The 21,786-nt window shown below is 47.2% G+C and overlaps 1 protein-coding gene across 1 annotated transcript in view; it reads right to left on the minus strand.

Annotated features, from left to right (window-relative positions):
- Positions 1 to 21,786, minus strand: part of macf1a (microtubule actin crosslinking factor 1a) — a 110,048-nt gene that overhangs the window by 83,550 nt on the left and 4,712 nt on the right. The window contains 31 exon segments of the mRNA XM_084484494.1: positions 2,277 to 2,412; positions 2,509 to 2,600; positions 2,782 to 2,904; positions 3,053 to 3,151; positions 3,370 to 3,477; positions 3,585 to 3,668; positions 3,789 to 3,948; positions 4,373 to 4,566; positions 4,890 to 5,028; positions 5,755 to 5,933; positions 6,435 to 6,604; positions 7,267 to 7,450; positions 7,645 to 7,771; positions 8,273 to 8,427; positions 9,897 to 9,908; positions 10,956 to 11,108; positions 12,328 to 12,453; positions 13,363 to 13,458; positions 13,802 to 13,906; positions 15,065 to 15,226; positions 15,956 to 16,033; positions 16,174 to 16,302; positions 16,731 to 17,025; positions 17,351 to 17,505; positions 18,030 to 18,123; positions 18,512 to 18,639; positions 19,018 to 19,113; positions 19,980 to 20,099; positions 20,279 to 20,385; positions 20,753 to 20,865; positions 21,079 to 21,245. Coding sequence (XP_084340620.1) covers positions 2,277 to 2,412; positions 2,509 to 2,600; positions 2,782 to 2,904; positions 3,053 to 3,151; positions 3,370 to 3,477; positions 3,585 to 3,668; positions 3,789 to 3,948; positions 4,373 to 4,566; positions 4,890 to 5,028; positions 5,755 to 5,933; positions 6,435 to 6,604; positions 7,267 to 7,450; positions 7,645 to 7,771; positions 8,273 to 8,427; positions 9,897 to 9,908; positions 10,956 to 11,108; positions 12,328 to 12,453; positions 13,363 to 13,458; positions 13,802 to 13,906; positions 15,065 to 15,226; positions 15,956 to 16,033; positions 16,174 to 16,302; positions 16,731 to 17,025; positions 17,351 to 17,505; positions 18,030 to 18,123; positions 18,512 to 18,639; positions 19,018 to 19,113; positions 19,980 to 20,099; positions 20,279 to 20,385; positions 20,753 to 20,865; positions 21,079 to 21,245 — 4,086 coding nt within the window.

The following is a 21,786-nucleotide window of genomic DNA, read 5'->3' on the forward strand; positions in this document are numbered from 1 at the left end:
ACATGTATACTAGAATCTCGATGTATAATAAATATGTAAAATATTTCAATGTGAATCTAGAACTAATTCTCAATTAAAATTATATATAATATATAAATAATATAAATTTAGCAGAGAAGAGTAAAACTAAAAAGTTTTAAGCCCACCACCATGTTTTGAATTACAAGAAAAGTATGCATGAACACACAATTATAGCTAACATATAGCTACAATTTCTTCACATTTATTAAATCATACACACAAATAGCACTAAGCATGCACAGCTTTGCAACAACAAACACAAAAAAAAGCAAGAAAGAAAAACTAAAAGAAAAACCTCAGAAGGTGAAAGAAAATATGTGAAAGAAATTGGTGAAAGAAAATATGGTTTGATACTGTAAAAGAGAGAGTGGGAGAGAGAGAGATAGAGGCCGAGCGACACTTACCTTATCGTGGGCAGCCCTGTGCTTGGCAGAGCGGGGCGCAACAGGTGAGAAGTAAGCTGTCTGCATGCGGTATTGTACCTATGACCTGAACCTTATAACTCATAACCCAATACTACTATACTGTCTAATAACTCATTCAAGATGGCTAAAGCATTAACTCCATTTCTGCTTTGAACTCAGATGTCCTCTGGGAATCTCCAATGGCAGCTGTTAGTGGTTTTCAAGCAAAATGCTGGTTTAAAGTTTCACACAAATAATTTGCAGTTGAGCATTAGCACAAACAAAACACAGACATATACTCTCATACACACACACGCACACACGTGACCTGGACACATCATGCTCAAAACGGTGATGTGAGTACGTTGCACAGCAGGCCTCTGGTGCACTTCAGCCTAAACACACCTTGAAAATCTAAACCTTTTGTTTCCCGGGGAATAAGGAAAAACACTTTTGAAAGGACCCGCCGTTCATTCGACGGGCCATTCGGAGGTATTCATGTTAAAAAGCAATGAAACTGAGGAAAGTTTTCCTGATATCCACAGCACTGTTTGGCCTATTAAGTCCAACTCATTGAGCTGTACAGACATCTGCACACGCACACAGCCTGCACGTATTCTTGCACACAAGCAAACAACTATTAAATATCCATTATGCTCTAATCATCTCATGCCAAACATCAAAAAATGATGGAATATCACAAGAAGGACTGTATGACATTTACAATGTTTACACATAAATAAGTGAAACCAATGGAACATGTTTGATGTTACCGTTACTACTACTACTACTACTACCGTCTCAAAATGTTAAACGGTTAACCAATAACATTTTAGTGCATCCTTTAGCGAGTGACACACACCAGAAATGTCTTCTAACCAAATGAAGGTTCTACGGCTATAACTTCTAGCATGGCAGCGCTACCCTACTGACGCACCACAAAGACCACAGATTAGCCAAGTTAGCCGTTAAGCAGATGTGTTTCATGACGATGACGATGATGACGATGAAAGTGAGGTGATGAAGATGACGGTGGCCGTGTGAAGGGTGAAGGGTTTTGTGATATGAGAAGGTGAGAGATGCAGACATTCTGGAGCCGTGATAAAACAACGCTCTGTGCTACGACCCAGTTCAGACTGCGCAGTCCAATGCATCCTGTGTCCACGTGCAATGAGCTTATTCTTTCAAAAGAATGAGCCAAAAGCTATATCTTTGCAAAAGTGATTTGGATTAAATATCGTCACCGAAATGAAAATTTTAATACATTCAATAAATACATGCAAACAATTGCTCCTTCTGGTTACCTCAGCTTAGGATGTGATAAATAAAGTGAACTACTGATTGATTTTGTGGATGGTTTAGTGGACTGGTGTCTGAAAAGGGTCGGAGGAGCTAAATCAAACCAGCTCCACAATTCCCGGTTTGATGCTGATGTCATAACACACAGTGGTCGAGCAATACAAACATATCATGCAATTCGTTATATAAAGTATTCACACGGTCCTCGCACACAAACACACACACACCCTCTTGCTCTCGGATGGCACGCACACTTCAGAGAAGCCACGCGGCTGAAGTGGCGATGTTGTTGTGCAGACAAACATCAGCGTGACTGCAGGTTGTTTTTCGAAAGCTTGCATTAAAATAAAAACGCAGTTCTGATGATCCCGTCCTTCTGGACAGGCCGAGACACCTTCTTTACCTCCAAACCTTTACATCCGTGTGTTCTGTTCATCCGCCCAACCCCCTGTCTCCCCTCTGTATCCCACCCCCACCCCTTCCTCCACCTTGCCCAGGGCCATTCCCTCCAACTTGTTTTTTGTAGTGTCGGGTTCTCTCCGTCTTTTTTACCTTCTCCTCCTCCTCCTTGGCCAGTTGGTGTTCCATCTTTTGGAGCTGCTGGCTGGAGCTGTCACACAGCTGGCTGTAGGTGGAGGTCAGCTCCTCCAGCTGGGCCCTGACCCGGGCACTCTCCTCTGGGGACAACCTGGACGGGAACCACAGGGGCCCCCATGGTTAATATGAGGACTTAAGGGCCCGGGATTCTTGTGAGTGAGTGAGTGAGTGAGTGAGTGAGTCTTACTTGCTGGCTTGTTTAGACTGGAGGAACACCTGGGTGCTCCTGATGGCCTCTGCGACCTCCTCCTTCCTAGCGGAGAGTTGTTCTGTGATGGCCTGAAACAGAATATATAAATTTCAGGTGCATTCTAAATTGTTTACATTTATTTTGGTAAAATGTGAGTGGAATACCATGGAATGGAAAATACATAGTCAGGTCAAACATCTCTATTTTTCTGTAATAAGTTAGGTTGTAATGTATCATATCAAATGTATTTTTTGACAAATTGAACAGTACCTGCTGAGCAGCCAATGAGGACTCAGCATTGGGGCCCAGGCTCCGCCCCTGGAGACCTTTCACCCAGCCCAGAAGATCTGAGACCGGGCCCACCCTGGCCTGCATCTCCTCTTCCACCTCTTTCTGCACACACACAGGCAGAGACAGTATAGTATAATGAGACCAGCGATAGAGGGAATTCAGCAAAGAGAAGAAATGTATGTATGTACAAAAAAATTTAAATATAGGCGCATGTAGAAACCACAGATATTAAATAACGAAAAGTACAAACCTCTTCTTCCTCTAGTCTCCTCAGAGCATCGCTGATGTACTTGACGTGTTGCGTTGTCAGGGTAACCAAGGCGGTGTAGCGTGTCCGCAAGTCCATGAACTACAGACACACGTAGACAAATTATGAATACATTCAGGAATACATTTCGGCCTAGAAAAATTGTGAGAAAGAGAGATAGAGAGACAGGCAATTTTTTTATCATAAAATAATGAAAAATGTATAAGAAAAATAAATATAATGAAAGGAATATGCTTAGCAACTGGTAACATCTTAACACAAGTTTGCATTGGCCTATTGTCCCTCGTCGCTCTCCTTACCTCTTGAGAAATGGCGTCTGAGGAGGAGTGCATCCTCCTCCTCTTGAGGGAGGACTTGTGGGTGGATTCCACGAAGGCTCGGTAGGTCATCAACTGAAGCTCATAGTCCTACAAAAGCACACAGAGTGGAGAGACAGTTATAACAATTTGTATATTTCATCATAGTTCACTATGAGCAAGTAGAAATGTTTTTGTTTGGTGAAACAGATACACACCTTGACTGAGGTACAGTACTGTTTGGCGTTAATTTGACACTGGTCTAGTTTGGTCTGGTTCGCCTCGATCTCAACTACCAAGGCCTGGGGAAGGAATCGAAGCATAAACAAACTTAAAACACTGGAAAAACTTCACAAACATTGATTTGAACCAAGCACAGCATTTGATTTTTGATGTTGCTCTGTGTCCGCCCTGATACAGACCGTCTGTTGAGCCAGTTGTTCCGACAGGGCCTTGCTGTCCATCTGGCCCGGCTGTGTGTTCTCCTGTCTCTCCGTGGTCTCCTCGATCCAGCTGATGAGGCCTGAGTGGCCGTCTTTGTACTGCTGCAGGGACGAGCCCAGGCCCTCCAGGTCAGCACGCCTGGAACAACATGCACCGGCTCACCAGTTAGGAGATGCTCTCATACAAAGACACACACAGACACTACAGATAGAGGGCTTTAAGGTGGAGGTAAGGGGTAGGCATTCACTACAGATAGAAGGCTTCAAGGAGCAGGTAAGCGATAGGCATAGGTCATCACAGATAGAGGGCTTTAAGGAACCGGTAGGTGTAGAGAGTGTATGCAGGTACATATTATAATCAGATACAGGTCATTAAGTAACAGGTAGATATTGGGATACTTGCTCAAGGATGCCTATAGGTATGGATCATTGGGTATAAAACCCAGAACCTTCTGGCCTCGAGTCAAAAAACCCTTGGCACTCACGACTATCCTGACTTCTAGCGTCCCTCCATTCGACCAGGTGTCCCCTCCCTTCCTTCCTGCCTTCCCTCCCCTGCTCACCGTGTCTCCATCTGCCGCTCCACGTTGCTCCACCTCTCTGCCATCTGATTGGCCCTCTCCTGGTAGCGCTCCAGCTCTGAGCTGCGGTCCGGGTGGAGCCGGGCCAGCTGGGAGCCCGCCTCCCTCGCCCGCTCCACCTCCGCCTGCAGCGAGCGGAGAACGGCATCCTGCGCGCTCAGCTCCCCCTGCCACGACTACACAGAGAGCGGAGGAGGGGGAGAGGATTAGTGGAGTGTGTGGAGCCCAGTAAAGGATGAAAATGCATTTTAGGTTTAGATTGGATTATTAAATATGCTCTGCCTCTTAGATTAGTCGATTTTAGAGACGTGGGTGCAGAGGAACGGGGTAGAGGGAGAGTATTAGGTGGTGGCAAATTTGGTTTGATTGCTTTTTTCTTGGTCTGATTAGTTCTTGTGCGTGGGCTATGTTGAGTTTGTGAGTTTGTGCATTAGTGTTAACAGTTTGAAACATTCTGTAAACAATTTCTTCTGTGAGTGAGTGAGTGTCTCTCTCTCACCGCTAGCTGCTCCTGCAGGTCTTGCATGGCGGCGGTGTCGGCGGGGACAGTGTCCTCGTCGCTCAGTCGGCTCTCGTACTTCCTCACCACCTCCTCTGTGTCCGCCAGCCGGCTCATTAGAATGTCAACCGTCTTCAGCCTGGAGGTCAGAGGTCAGCCAGAGAGTGAGCGTTGCCGGGAGAGAAAGAGTGGGCAAACGTGACATCATGTGACATAAGGCTTTTCTTATTGTCAGCACCCTCACTGAAACCATAATAAAACACCTTATGTTTTTCTACTGCTAAAATAAGGATCTGTCTGGCTAACAACTGATGCTCAACTTCGGTGCTCTAGACTTTGTTGTACAAAGAACAAAGAAATAAAATAGAAAATGTTGTCTTTTTCATCATCAATGTAATGTTAGTGGAAACATTAAGGGTACCATCCTACAGGGGGCACTGTAGAGTATTCCCTTATAGCTGATTCCCCTGAACTAGGTTCTGTTCTATTCAGACACTTTCATATAAAAGACAATGGAGGACACTAACAGGCCTGAAGAAAGCAAACCCCAATGTTATACCCATAAGTTAAACTACACAAAATATAAAATTGCATTAAAAAAATCATAATATCGTGTTACAATTTTTACAGAACCACAATATTTACAGTATAAATATCGTTCCGGCATTAAAAAAAAAAATCAACGTTGCATCATATAATGAGGCCCCTGCCGAAATCCGTCTAGTTTTTTTTATGTCCTTTTTATTTTTGTAATTTCTGTCTGTCAACTGCTACCAAATGAACTAAACAACCAAGACAGCCCTAACTATAACACCACCTCCATCACTCATAACTGTGTGTGCTACCCTGACAGCGGTGCACTGACTTTTGCAGGAAGACGTGGGAGAGGTTGTACAGTTTGTCCATCTTCTCCACGGCCTGGTTGAGCTCGGAGCGCATGGCCGGGACACTGGAGGAGGTGGGCTTCTCCTGGAAGTAGCCCACGCAGCGGCGGGACACCTCCCCCACGCTGGACTGCAGAGCCTCCAGCTCCGCCTGCATCTTCTGGGAGGGGGGGAAGGGAGAGGGGGGAGGGGAGGGAGGAGGTCCACAAACGGTGGTTATCCATGAGGCTATGGGAATGCTTAACCAGTTCTAAAGGTAGTTTTTGTTGAAGAATATCCTGTATTTCTTTTCTTATTTTTTAATATAATTACTGATGTTGCTACTAACTATTTATCTTAATTTATCTGGTCATTGGACAATAAAATATATTATATTCAGGCTATTATTGTATTCTTTAAAGACTCTTAATGTAAAATAATATACTCTTAATACTTAATATTGTCAGCCACTTGCCATTTGAAAAGTGAGAATTGTCTTCATATACATGTATGTCACATGACACAGCCTGTCATTCCCCTTTACAACCAGCAGGGGAAGCCCCTGGCACACTATCAATACTGTAACCCCATATAATGCAGCTCTCCTCATTGAGACCAATGCCTATTTGCACATTGTCCCTGACAAACAAACCAGACAAACTATCGCCCAGCCAACACCCACCTCTTGCTCGGTGATCCTGGCGGCGCCGCCGTCCGCACTGTCCCCTGACAGGTGGCTGAGGGGCGGGGTCTGGATGGCCCGGGTCAGCCTGCGCTCCACGTCCTCCAGGTGGAGGCTGATGTCCTGCAGCTCCGACAGGTAGGACCGGGAGACAGACTCGTCCTTCTCCACTGCAGTGGGGAGTAGGAGAGGAAGGATGGATGGATAAATAAACACCCAGAGACACAGAGACAGACAGACAGACAGACAGACAGACAGACAGACAGACAGACAGACAGACAGACAGACAGACAGACAGACAGACAGACAGACAGACAGACAGACAGACAGACAGACAGACAGACAGACAGACAGACAGAGAGAGAGAGAGAGAGAGAGAGAGCGAGAGAGAGAAAAAGAGAAAGAGAGAGACAGAGAGAGAGAGAGAGAGAGAGAGACACAGAGAGAGAGAGACAGAGAGAGAGAGAGAGAGAGAGACACACACAGACACAGAGAGAGAGAGAGACAGAGAGAGAGAGAGAGACACAGAGACAGAGAGACAGAGAGAGAGAGACACAGAGAGAGAGAGACAGAGCGAGACAGACAGAGCGAGACAGAGAGACAGACAGACAGACAGACAGACAGACAGACAGACAGACAGACAGACAGACAGACAGACAGACAGACAGACAGACAGACAGACAGACAGACAGACAGACAGACAGACAGACAGACAGACAGACAGACAGACAGACAGAGAGAGAGAGAGAGAGAGAGAGAAGGAGACAGAGACACAGAGCGAGAGAGAGAGAGAAAAGTGTGTAAAAATGTGTATCCATGTATATTTCCCTACCGGTCTCCATGTTGAGCAGCAGGTCCTGGCAGTGTTGCTGGGCTTGCTGGGCCTCCTTCTCCAGGTCCGACCTCTCGGAGGGCGAGAACAGAGCGCTCTCCTTGCTGTCCGACAGGAAGTCCGCCAGGTGGGACTCCAGCTCATCCAGGGCCTGGTCCCGCTCCGGCGGAGTCTGGGAGCGCATCTGGACCAGCAGGAGGAGAGGGGGAGACAGGGGGTGGGGAAGGGGGGAGACGGTGGGGTGATGGGAATGTACATTTAGTAAGCCCGGCTTTAAAACAATACTCTTGATGGTAGCATCCAGAGTTTCTGTACTTCTTATTTGTATGTATATATTCATGTTTATTGGTTGTGTTGTTGTTATGTCATTGTCCTCACAGTGTCGAGGCTCCAGGCGGACACAGTGCGCAGGTCTTTGGTCAGGTAGTGCCAGGACACCACGCTCTTCATGTTCATGTGCAGCTGGTGCCACAGGGACATCACCTTTTGGTACATCTGCTCCATCCTGCGGACAGACGGACGGTCGGACAGACTGATTTAGACACTTGCTGTACTGTTAGCCGGACATGGTGTGATCACAAACCGCACAGTAGAGTAGAGCAGAGTTGAGTAAAGTAGATGATGGCAGAATAGAGAAGGGATATTGCTTTCAAGTAAAAGAGTAATGTAGTGTTTAGTAGTAGAACGTAGATCAAAAGGATTGCAGAAAAATTTATTGAGTATTGATGTAGATGAGTCAGGTAATATTGAGCGGAGTAATGTAGAGTGGAGAAGATGAAAGTAGATAAAAAAGAGTAACAGAGCAAACTGTAAGAGGGTTCAGAAGAGTAGAGTAGAACAAAATAGAGCAGAGTATTGTCAAATGGAACAGAGTAGTATATAACTGAGTATAATATAACTGAGTAGAGTACAGTACAGTAGATTAGAACAAAGTATATTAGAACAGCATAAACAGTAGAAAACAGTGTAGAGCAGCGGAGCAGAGTAACAGTGTGTACTACAGTACCTGCTGGCGGTGTCGATGGCCTCCTGGTTGGGAGGGGGGACGGTAAAACACACCGAAGGGACCATGGCTTCGTTCCCACTGGGGCTGATCACCTTCCACTTGGTCCTCTGGGAGTTGTCCTCCAACACACACTCCTCCCCACGGGATATAGTGATCTACGGAGAGAGAGAGGGACGGGAGAGAGACGTAGAGAGACACAGAGAGTGTAAAGAGGGGGGAAAAACATTAGGGAGAGAGAAGAAGGGATAGAGGAAAGAGAGCCAGAACGGGGGAGATCAGAGGAGAAGGAAGAGAAAAGATGGGGGAGACAGGATGTTGATGGATGGGGGGGGACACATGGATGAGGATGGAGGAGAGGTGGAGGGACAGAAACAACGGGTTGTGGGAGGAGAGAAGAAAAGACAGGAGAGAAAGAGCAGAAGGAAAAAGATACAGAAAACAAGGTGGTTGGAGGTGGAGAAATGTTTTCACAAGACAGCGACACCAGGAGCAGCAGCAGAAGAGGATGAGACGCCGACAGGAAAAAAGAGTTTGAAGGCGAGAAGAGAGAGGTGAAAAGATGAGGAAAGAAACGACAATGACAACAGAAACAGAAATACAGAAACATGTAAAACAAAATCCCAAAGCCACGATTAAATAATGGCACTTATTATTAACAATGCATTGGTTAATGATTTTAATTTGGTTAGTTGGAAAGCAATAGGTAGGAGAATGGTGCCACACAAATACTAGGGTTGCTCCAATTACAAGCGAGAAGATGGTACATCTTTCAATAAAACACATTTTCGATTGAATGCGTTTCAGAAGACCAGCTATCATCACGACTCAATTAGAATTAGTAATTAGATTAGAAATCTTGCATATTTAAGTGATAATCTAGAAAAAATAAGAAAGAAACCTAAAGAAAAAGCAGTAACAGCGGGGAAGACTTTCAAGGTTGTGCAGAGATAAGATAGATCTCTATTCCCCACCCACCCGCTTCTTCTTCTCTCACCTCGTCCCTCTGCACGCGAGCACGCACACAGAAGCCCCTCACACATATGAATAATGCAAGAGGTGCACGTACAGCATAAGAAATGTACATTAAAGCTTAAAGATGTCTCTAAGAAGTCTATTTGCCTGAAAGCCTCCGAAGTCTGATTTCAGGTCGCTTCAGTTCTCTTAGCTCAGCTAAACTTAGGTCAACTGTTAGCAGCCTGCCCCAACTGACTGAACATTTTGATTTGATTCAAAAAATGGTCTTGACTCACAGTGGGAAAGACCCCCAAATGTCTGACAGCATTAAACATGTGAACAAGCATGTTTTTATAACTACAACTCTGTTCAGAACCCCCAGTGTCCAACGGAAATTATCTCACATCATCAACAGATATTTCCTAATGACCCCTGACCCCACTTATGAACCCCTGATTTTCTGTCCAGTGCTTTGTTTTTTTAAGCATCCGGTTTCTCTCTCTCTCTCTCTTACCCCCACCGTCTGAGGTGATGTCCCTCCCAGCATACCTCTATATGTCTATTGAATGACACTTAGCTTTCAATGCTATCTCATGCTAGCCCTGAGTGTGCTGAGTGTGCGGCGTGTGAGAGCGGGGTCTGAGGTGAGAGAGGGAGAAGACAGCTATACCTGAACGTCAGTCTTGCCAAACCCAGCCGACAGAGGACAGGAAGAGGAGGAGAGAGGAGGAGGAAGGGGGAGGGAGGGGAAGAGAAGGGGGAGGGGAGAGGAGGGGGCAGGGTAGTCCGAGGTAGCAGATGACCACGAGGACATGTAGAGAGAGAGAGAGAGAGGAGAGAAGGAACACAACAAAAAGAGGAGGGGAGGAGAAACGTTTTTTTTTTATTATCTTTTCCGATAAAAATAAAAAGGTGCACGTTCATAGCATTTCTACCTCCAACACAGCCCATGTGTCTTCCTGCTTTTCCCATCATGCTATGTTATATGGTGGAGTATATATACACAGCCAAAGATGACCTGGCCAATAGTCCGCTACATACTGGAGCCCTTTTCATGCACAAACTGTCAGAGAGGACTGTGGACCGAAATAGAAGCGCTGCGATGCGGTCAGGTGTCCGTGCCAACCAGGACCTCAGATAGAGAGAGCTTTAACAGGCACACACCGATCTGCCACGAAAAAACCCGCAAAGGTGTTGGCGACTACATTATTCAACGTTTTTTGGAAATCCCAGAGGATATCACAGCACACACACACACATAGAGGGAGAGAGAGGTACAGAGAGAGAGAGAGAGAGAGAGGAGGGATATAAAGTGTGTGTGTCTGGGCCATTTCATGTGAGTGCTGTATGAGATTGGCATGAAAAAAAAGAGCAATAACATTAGCAAATGGAATTCTCCTATTCTCATTAATCATGGCTGTGCCGCTCCACGGTTCCTGCTATTTGTTTCAGTTTGTTCAGCGGAACGACATCAGCACTATTCTAGTCTGGGAAACAAAGTCTCGAAGAACAAAAAGCATCGTTGTATCCAATAGAACAGGGAACAGTCACGACATCTGAACGCTGCAAGGCTGTTCATTGAGCTTTTGAAGTGAGCCTTTCATCTGAAAAGTGCGATGGTGAATACCACTGTGTGTGTGTGTGTGTGTGTGTGTGTGTGTGTGTGTGTGTGTGTGTGTGTGTGTGTGTGTGTGTCTGTGTGTGTGTGCGTGTGCGTGTGCGTCCTCACCTCTATCTGTCGGTAGTCACAGATGGCTCTGATGGGCATGGCGGCTCCCAGGGGGCTGTCTGTGCTGCGTGGGCGGAGCTGGACCACCGCTTTGGCCCGCCCCACCAGGCTGGCCACAGACCTGCGGTACTCTATCAACTGCTCCTTCTCCTCCTGTAGGGCACGTGTCATTGGTCAGCGGGACGGTCCATCACCCCGTTATGTTAATGCTTTCACAGACAGATGAGGAAGTGGGCCGGTGAGGTAGTGAACACTGGGGTACTTTTATTTCAAAATAATATGAATGTTAATATTATAACATATATATCTCAACATTTCATACTTTTACATACATTTTTCAGTCGTGAGGCATAGCAAGGCATCGCATCAGGAAATGAATGAAAAAGTAGACGCGTGTCTTAACAAGGAAAGGAACGATAACTAGGAGAAAGAGCAGTGAGAAAGGGAAAGAGCAGTGACAGCCCAGCTTCACCCCTTCACCCCTTCACCCCTGCTGAGCAGAGAGGAGATTGGTTTGCGTCCCGAACTTGAGTTACCGCGCGGTACAGAGGTTAGAGGGGCGTCCTCCAGAGGGAGCCGCAACCCAGCCGACCGGAAACGTCATTAACTGCGGCTGAAGGCCCACGTATGTGTCTGCACACGTATGCTCACAAACACACCTCTGAGGGATGTGCTCGAGCTACCGGGCCGTACCACTGCTCCTATTTGTTCCGTCAACCATCTGCTCTGAGTCACAATGTGTGCGTGTGTGCGTGTGCGTGTTTGTTTGTTTATGGAAAATGTGCGCGTGGGAGAAAGTGTTTGTGTTTGTGTGAGTGCAGGCATGCATGCATGCGTGTGTTTGTGTGATGCGATTAATTAAGACACCACAGGGGGCATGATTCAGCGAGAATCCTCCAGCACAAGAGATTACCTCCCATCCTATCGCCATGGCTACCAGAGACAAACAGGCCTATCAGCCTGTGTTCTTTATAACCCAGCAGTAAGCTATAACTTTCCGAGGCAGAAGGAAGATTCAGGGGCTGCAGTTACAGCAGGCTATGCAGCGAGTTGCACTCAGTGCTGGTCTACAGAAAATCTTTAAAAACTTCAATATCATTTCAGATTAACCTCAAAGCTCACTTTCAACCGGCTCTTCTTTAAAGTAGCTCTAGAAACGTCTGTGGAGGATTTATTGCTGTATTCTTATGTATTCCTAAGAAGTTCAATGGAAACTCCAAAGGCTGGATTTGCACAGCAGTTGGTACCACAGATCTGAAGGCAGCGGGTAAGACGAGACGTGCACAGCATGAGAATAGATTTCCCCAGAAGTTCTGTGTTGATCATTGAAAAGCCCTTGAATGTGAGAGTAGGACAGAACCGCAGGACGTACCATAGAGTCTTGTAGCAGGTCCTCCAGTTTGCCCAGTCTGCTGTTGCGGTCACACGTGTACTGTCTCTTGATGGTGTCCTGCAGCTGACGCAGGTACGACTCACAGTCGCGTACCTCACTCATAAACTGAGAATACACACACAAAGAAACACACACAGTAAGAGAGAGACGAACAGAGAGTTAACAATAATTGGGGCAAAATCATATGATACACAGTATATTTTGTTTCTGATATCAAGATGGTCTTAAAGCCTCATAGCACATTAGTAGTGGTAAGTGGAATGGAGCCTATGGCCCTGCGCTAGGGCCTAGTGTCCTGGGCTGGGGCCTAGTGCCCTGGGCTGGGGCCTAGTGCCCTGGGCTGGGGCCTAGTGCCCTGGGATAGGGCCTAGTGCCCTGGGCTGTGGCCTAGTGCCCTGGGCTGTGGCCTAGTGCCCTGGGCTGGGCTGGGGCCTATTGCCCTGGGCTGTGGCCTAGTGCCCTGGGCTGGGGCCTAGTGCCCTGGGCTGTGGCCTAGTGCCCTGGGATAGGGCCTAGTGCCCTGGGCTGGGGCCTATTGCCCTGGGCTGTGGCCTAGTGCCCTGGGCTGGGGCCTAGTGCCCTGGGCTGGGGCCTAGTGCCCTGGGATAGGGCCTAGTGCCCTGGGCTGGGGCCTATTGCCCTGGGCTGTGGCCTAGTGCCCTGGGCTGGGGCCTATTGCCCTGGGCTGTGGCCTAGTGCCCTGGGCTGGGGCCTAGTGCCCTGGGCTGGGGCCTAGTGCCCTGGGATAGGGCCTAGTGCCCTGGGCTGTGGCCTAGTGCCCTGGGCTGGGGCCTAGTGCCCTGGGCTGGGGCCTAGTGCCCTGGGCTGGGGCCTAGTGCCCTGGGCTGGGGCCTAGTGCCCTGGGATAGGGCCTAGTGCCCTGGGCTGGGGCCTAGTGCCCTGGGCTGGGGCCTAGTGCCCTGGGCTGGGGCCTAGTGCCCTGGGATAGGGCCTAGTGCCCTGGGATAGGGCCTAGTGCCCTGGGCTGGGGCCTATTGCCCTGGGCTGTCCTACCTGGAAGTAGGCAGCGTTGTCTTTGAGATGCTGCTCGACGCACACACACAGCTGTTTCACCCACTGCCACTGGGTCTGCAGGGCCGCACTGTATGCCTGGAGGACAGACAGACAGACATACGGATGAAGAATAGTCCTCAGAGTTCCCCATTGGGTTTGTGGGATCACACAGTGGTACCACACAAGCGTATGCACCCATATCAAAATAATGGGAAAAACCAAATGAATGATAGATGTTTCAATGCCAAGTGTCTAAATCCTTTGTTGCAAAAGGCTTTTAAAGATTTCAATATGAAGGATGGTAGTTTTCACTGTGGGAATCAAGTAGGATTTATATTCACTCTGACTTATGCACGCAATATTACACCAGACCCTGTGCGTGAAGGTCACCATCTTGTGTACCCAGCAGAGAGGGGTGGCTGTTGCTAGGCAACCTCACCTCTACACTCTGTTTGGCGGGGTGGTTCTCTTGACAGAGGCGGTCGGCTGTTTCCTGGAGCACTTGCATCATGTCCTGTTTCTCGTCCAGCTCCGACCTCATTTCCTGCCGGATAGGTGATTTAAGAGAGGTTGACCCGAGGGGAATATGATGTTTGCCTGCTGCTGTTAAACTGGGACAGGAAGCTCATTATCTTTGAACACAACATGGTTTGCATGTCCTTTTAATTCATATTTAATTTTAATACAAGTATGCATGAGTGAACTTTTCTGTATCGTTAACTTTTTTATTAGATATTCACATAGTGAATAGAAGAGTATAGTGGATACCTTGTTATTGGTATTTTCATTCAAAATAATATATTTTCCTTCAATGCCTTCAAACAGAATATATATATATATATATATGTATATATATATATATATATATATCTACATACATATATCTACACACACACAGTTTTATAGTTTTACTATAGTAACAGTTTAAGTTTATTTCCCTCATGATGAACTATAAATCCTTGTCAGTATAATAATAAGCATTTAATAGCAAAAATAGCTCATAAACACAAACACATTAGTCAAGAATGTAAGTGAAGATACTGTAAATGGCATATTTAGTAATTTCTTATAAATAAATACCCCAGAAACAAGACCACTTATTATTTTATTTCATGGGGGAATTCTTTAATTGTAAAGACCATTCGAACACAGTCTAACTGAGATACATTAAAGTAAATGTTACTAAAATACACTTAACCAGGCTAAAACTACCATTTTAGCTCTCTGCCTTTCCAAACCTTCTATTCTCATCCTTTTACGGACATATACTATTTACCAACCACAATACTTTAAACTACCTGGACTGGGCATCTCAATGAGTCAATATCTCTATTCCACAGTGACGACCACACTCTATCACGGGAACCACTGACCTTGAATCATCGCCTACGTCCACCCTCCACACCTCCCACCCTCCAGCCCTCCACTCCTCCACGCCTCCCACCCTCCAGCCCTCCACTCCTCCACGCCTCCCACCCTCCAACCCTCCACTCCTCTGCCCTCCACATCTCCAGCCTCCAGCCCTCCACTCCTCCCACCCTCCAGCCCTCCATGCCTCTGCCCTCCCGCCCTCCACTCCTCCACCCCTCTGCCCTCCGCCCTCCCCCGTCCACCCTCCACTCCTCCAACCCTCTACCCTTTACCCTCCCACCCTCCAGCCCTCCAGTCCACCACCCCATCACCCCTCCAGCCCTCCACTCACGGCGTAGAGCTCCCTCTTGGTGTCCAGGCCGGTGTTCCCATGGCTCCAGTCGTAGGCCATCTCCTCCTCCTCCCGCTCGTTGAGCCAGATCAGCTCCTCTGTGCAGCGTGTCACAAACCCGTGCAGGCTCTCCAGGCTCCGCAGGCGCCATGACGATCGTTCCTACGGCAACACACACACACACAAATAAATAGCATGTTTGTGGTGAGCGTTGGTCAGGGTCAGGGGAAACAACTGATGAAAGGAACCTTCTGTCATTTCTTTTTTTATTTGTCATGTGTCATGTTTTATGTCGTGGTTTTCTGGTGTGTTCCACGATTGGTATTTATATAGCCCTTGTGGTACAGTGTATTAAATACACTGTGTGTGTGTGTGTGTGTGTGTGTGTGTGTGTGTGTGTGTGTGTGTGTGTGTGTGTGTGTGTGTGTGTGTGTGTGTGTGTGTGTGTGTGTGTGCAGCATAGAACAACAGGGTCAGTTTGTTTAACACCCTCCATGGTCAGCATGTCACCCAATACTAAGCTGGACAAGGTTCAACATCAACCTGACAAACACACTCGCATATAACAGGCGGGTGATTACACACAGAGAATCACAGTCATAAAAGAACGGACGTGAGTGCAAAAACAGGATGCACAGAGAATGTGTTTATGAGACTTAAGCGATGAGAGCGAGTTCAAGGGAGGTGCAAACAGAGTTTGACAGAGTGTAGGAGTGCCAGTGAAAGTGATGGAGGAACAAAACATGTATTTCATACGTATATTAAAGGCCTTGTTCTTTAATAGGAAAGACAACCAAAAAGTAGTTTATTCTATGATCCATCCATCACATGCCTTACCATATTTAGGGCATATATAAGAAAAGATTTGGTGGGAGTTTGTGTGGGACTGACCAGTAGTTTGCAGTATTGGTGCTCCAGCTTGGCCATGGTTTCACAGTAGCTGTTCTTGAAGTTTGGAGAAACTTTACCCTGGAGGACAAGAGTAGAAGAAGGGCTCATTAAAAACGAGTGCAGCCTGCGGAACACATTACATGGGGGTGTGTGTGTGTGTGTGTGTGTGTGTGTGTGTGTGTGTGTGTGTGTGTGTGTGTGCGTGCGTGCGTGCGTACCTGGTAGTTGCGTGCCTCCTGGATGCTGCTCAGCAGCTCCTCCACAGCGGTGTGTATCTCGTTGTGTTCCTGGAGGTTGTTTTCCACCGAGGGGAGGTCTGCCCCCCACTCAGCCCCCTCCAGCAGATCCTGAAGACACACACACACACACACACACACACACACACACACACACACACACACACACACACACACACACACACACACACACACACACACACACACACACACACACACACACACACACACACACACACACACACAGGTGAATACTCCCCATTGCACATTTGTGTTAAGAAGTTAAGCATTTATCGTAAAACGAAGAAACAAATACATTTTCAAAAAATGATTTGATTAATTCACACAAATCCTTGTGGTGGGTGGGTTTTAGTTCTACACACACTCATAATAACAAAATAAAAGTGGCAGTCGTCCGGAAATTGGGGCATCTATAGTTCAGTTAGTGGTTCTTTAATGAAGTGCAGCTTTAATCTAGTCAATGCAGATTTCCTTGAGCAAGTGCAGCTTTCATTTAGCGGGTGCAGCTTCAGCCTCACCTGGGTCTCCTCCACCCATCCCAGCAGCTCATAGATGAACCTCAGGCTCCCCTCGTCCTCAGACGACGACATGGCCACCAGCTGGGAGCGGGCCATGGGTCTGCGGAGCAGGGCGGCCCCCACCGCCCCCACGGCCCCCACCGCACCCAGCAGGGTCTGCCCCACCGAGAGGCCTCGGTCGGCCGGCCTGGGCGCCGTCTGCTCCAGCGGGGACTGGGAGGAGAAGTGGCCCTTCCTGTAGACGCTGGAGCACTGCAGCCTGAGGGAGACCAGCTCCTCTTGTAGACCCGACACCCTGGGAGGGAGAGGCGGAGGCGGGTTAATGCTTGAAGTCAATTGAATGGAGGGAAGGTGGATATTAGAAGGTGTTCGTCGATTAGTATTGCTTTTGCAGCACGATCAAGATCAATAGATAAGAGCTCTCCATAAATACGATGCGGGTAGATAAGAGGGTTTCTGAAATACCTTTGACGACCATGAATCAATTTCTTTTTGTCTTGTCACTTTCACAGCAGCAATCCCCATAATCATTCAAAAGACATTCAGGCCTACAAGGTATTGACTTCTGCCACCCCCACGCCTCAGCCCCCCCCCCCCCCCCTCCCCGGCCGACCGCTCACCTGGAGGCCAGCTGGTCCACTTGGTAGTAGCGCTCCTCTCGTAGCCCCCTGACGTCCTGGTTCAGCTGCCTGATGAGACCCTCACAGTCCTGCAGGTAGCAGGCCAGCTCACCCTCACACTGGACCCCCTCCCCGCTCTCCATGCGGGACATGTCCTGCACAGGATGGAGATGGGAGCGGGGGTGGAGGCAAGGGGTTTAAATGGCGGCTTGATATCAGCATCGTGAGACCATCCTGAGCTTATAGGTTTATGTTCCATTTCTCTCTGCAGATCCATCTTCAAGTTAATGACAAAGAAAGAGCAACAGTCTGCCCAAAATGAAAAATAATGGCAAAGGAGGAAAATGTTGCAATCTTCCGTGCAATCAAAACTAGTTTTTCTCCAAAATAGAAAAACAGAAGTCTGCACTGAAGGCTATTTTTCAGGCAAGACTATGTTTTTGCTTTACTTCAAAAGGATTCGGCAAGTGCAAAGTGTTTTGAACAATGTAAGGCTGCGCCCATATTTGGAAATCAATTCCTACCTAGCCAACTGATATTCACTGCGAAAAGTGATGGGGAATATTAAGATGGTCTTATTAGGCTAGCTTTAACAGTGTAGAGTAAAAGCTGGGCGTTGTGATTGGACGTCTGTTATTTTGGGTTATATTCATACAGAAGTGTTTGTGTGTGGACTCACAGCTTGGAGAGTGTTTTTGGCCAGAGTGAGTTTCTCCTCACAGTCCAGAGCCGTGTTCTGGATCTTATTGGCCATCTGAAGCAGCAACTCCACCCTGTTTCACAGACAAGAAAACAAACAGACATACAGCAGTTAACAGATTAATCTTATTAATTTCATGCATGACTAGCTTTTATAACCAATGTTAATATCTATATAAATTATGTAGGATGTATGTGTGTGAAAATGCTTGTGAGTGTACTATTACTTATTGAGTGTGTGTTTGTGATGATTTAATTTGTGTGTGATACTAAGTGTGAGTTGCATAAGAGTGTGTGTGTATGTGTGCTGCATGTATGTGTGCTGCGTGTATGTGTGTATGTGTGTGTGTGTGTGTGTGTGTGTGTGTGTGTGTCCCAATGTGTTACCATGTGCGCGTGGGAACTATTAGATTCTGGTTGATAATCTGGTGGCCGTGCGTATGTCTGTGTTTATGTGTGTACCTGTCCACTGCAGGCCGCAGGGCCTTCTCTCTGTCCAGCATCTCCAAGATGAGTTTCCCCCACTCCTCCTCCAGCTCGTTGGGATGGATGCCCTGAGGGAGCTTGATACGACCAAACTCAATCCACACCTGGACATGCGCACAAACGCACAAGCACAACAACGATACGGTTCATCAGGGAAGCAAACCTTTTACACAAACAATGAGCTGATTAGAGCCTTCTTCAACCATCATGTGTTTGCACTTTCACACGACAAGAATGTTTCATGCCGGGAACGCTCGGGGATCAATGACCTCACACACACACACCATAAAAGACAAGTTATTGGTTTGACAGTGTCTCATACACACACACACACACACACACACACAAACACACCTCTCGGCTCTGCCTCATGATCCACTGCAAGCCAAGCGCGTGGTGTGCGCCAGCCCGATTTCTCTCAATTCTTCTCACCCCTGCCTCCCTCCCTCCCTACGGCGCCCCCTCCATTCCGGCTGTTTTACCTCGAGCATTTTGTAGAGGTGCTCCACACGGCTCTTCTCCATCTCCTTGATGGGGATCTCCGTCTCTTTGAAGTGGATGTACTGGTTATAAAGTGCCTGGAGGGAGAGGTGGAGTGGAGGACACGAAGAAGGAGAGAGAGAGAGAGAGAGAGAGAGAGAGAGAGAGAGAGAGAGAGAGAGAGAGAGAGAGAGAGAGAGAGAGAGAGAGAGAGAGAGAGAGAGAGAGAGAGAGAGAGAGAGAGAGTGGTGGTGGGGGCGGGGTTGAAGAGCGGCAAGTATGGCGAGAGAGAAGGAGAAAGAGATGGAGGAGATGTTGAAGGGAGGTTATTGATGTTTTACCGGGGGGGTCAATATTAGAACGGACAGTGGCGGTGTGGCTCACACAAGAAATCATTAGCGTCGTTAACCCCTCTCTGACGAGAGGCAAAAGCGTTGCTAGTAAACCTCCCCCCTGTCCCCTGAGATGGGAAAAACCTGCCTGTTACTTGAATGCGGTTTTTTTACGTGAACAAAAATAGGGAAGTGAAGGGAAGCCACTGCTGAAAAACGCAGTTTGGTTTGGTTTTGAGTGGTTGACCAGTAAAGTAACATGGAAGATAATGTGCAAGGTTTTCTTGTTTTGCTTTTGAATTATTTATTAAGGAGACACTTTTAGAGCAGCTCTTAAATTGGTGCCTTGTATTGAATACAGATAGGGGTTATAAAGGAGCTGATGGTGTTAGACGGTGATTACAGATACTGATCATTAAGCAACAGATTGGGGTGAGGTGTATAGGTCAGTAATGCCGACAGGCAGACTGATGACAATAGGCATCGAACCCAAAAACAAACCCGCGGGGAATCAAACAACCCAGCAACCCTCATTTATTCAAAATGGGACTCCCCAAATCAGAATAATTGATTTAGAAGTCCCCAGTGCAGCTACAGTGGGTGGTTAGCTGGGTGGGATTAGACGGGCTCACCTTGAGTTCCACAGGGTTCTGGGGGAAGTTCTTGTCAGCCATGAGGGCTGTGTGCTTGCGGCTCCACTGCATCAGAGAGGAGAACCGGGTCTGGTACTCAGACCACCGCTGGTCCACCTCCTGATGGGGGAACATTGTAACTTTATTATTAGAATATTATACACACAAAAAGCACTGCACGAGGACAAGCCCCAAAAAGTAATCCAAAAAGTAAGTATCAAAATATGTAGATATATGTTTAATAAAAACATTTTTTTGGTGTGTGTATTGTACAGAGTGCGGGGGACACTGGGACGTACGTGGGCTGGGATGCCCTCCCCTCCCTCTGGGATCTTAGGGAAGGCGTCGTAGATGGAAGCCACGTAGGTGATGACCGACTTCTCGTCCGGAGAGGGGACGTCCACGTCTGGAGGGGCGAGAGGAGCACAGGGTTAACAGCAGTTAAAAGACAGTTGAACGCCTTAAGAAGATCATTACTATTACTACCATTACTATTGCTAATAGTGTACTACTGGATTATTTGGATTACTGTAGAGTAGTACTGTACTGTAATCCAAATACAATTTTATCAAACACGACTTACAAAGAACAATAAAATGTTTTAATTATGTGATTACTGTAATGCCACAATATTATGTTATTATGATGTGCTTATCATTATGTGAACGTGAGGACCAACTAATCAGCCAACAACTGAACCTATTCTTTGGCCAGTACATCAGTAAATCAGCCCCTGAGCCATGCAGTCAGACAAGCAAGAAACACAGCCTCACCCTCAGCGTCCAGCAGTCTGGTTACCCCTAGCGACTCTGCAATCTCAAACGCCTGCTCCAGGTTGTCACGGTTACTTTGGTGTGTCACCACCTCCATATCAATCAGGTCTGGCCTGGAAGGGGAAATATTTAAAACAGTTATCTGTGTGTGTCAAATACATGCATTTATGTGTGTCTCTGTCATATGTGTATGTGTTTGTCTGTCATATGTGTATGTGTGTCTCTTGTGTCATATCTGTGTCTGTCTGTGTCATGTCTGTGTCTGTCGGTCTGTCTGTCATGTGTGTGTGTGTGTGTGTGTGTGCGTGTGTGCGTGCGTCCCTCACCTGTATCGGTGCAGCAGGGCGTTGAAGAGGCGTCCGTTGCTCCAGGACGAGGTGAAGTTGGAGCATCGCAGGCCTGGGTAGCCCTCCGTGGCCTGCTGTGTCCATAGCAACAGCTTCTCCTTGGCCGTGAGGTCACCCGACTCCCCGCTCACATAGATCTCAGAGATCTGGAGGCCAGACAGACAGACAGACAGACAGACAGACAGAGGGAGGAACAGAAAGAGACGGAGACAGATAGAAAGAGAGAGACCATTTCTTAATATCCAGGTTAAATTCTTCATTCTTAAAAAAGGACCTTGAAAAGAAAAGCGGGCACGAAACAAGAAAAACAATCTTCATTAAATAAATAGTTTCGGTGGATAGTTCTTTCCAAAAATCCATTCACACACACACACACACACACACACACACACACACACACACACACACACACACACACACACACACACACACACACACACACACACACACACACACACACACACACACACACACACACACACACACCTTGTTGATTGGTCTCTGTGGCACGATTTCTTAAAGGTCTTCAGTCATCTTAATTCAACCTGTCATCTCTGTTCATATACCTCATCCGTCTTCCTCGTCATCACCACAGTATGTTCACCAACCCCCCAACAGTCTATTCGGGACAACTATGTTGTTAAGCACTCTGTACTCTCCAGCTCATATTTCACTCCATTCAGGTTT

This window comes from Micromesistius poutassou, assembly GCF_964030765.1.
Source record: "Micromesistius poutassou genome assembly, chromosome: 20".
Taxonomy (NCBI): Eukaryota; Metazoa; Chordata; class Actinopteri; order Gadiformes; family Gadidae; genus Micromesistius; species Micromesistius poutassou.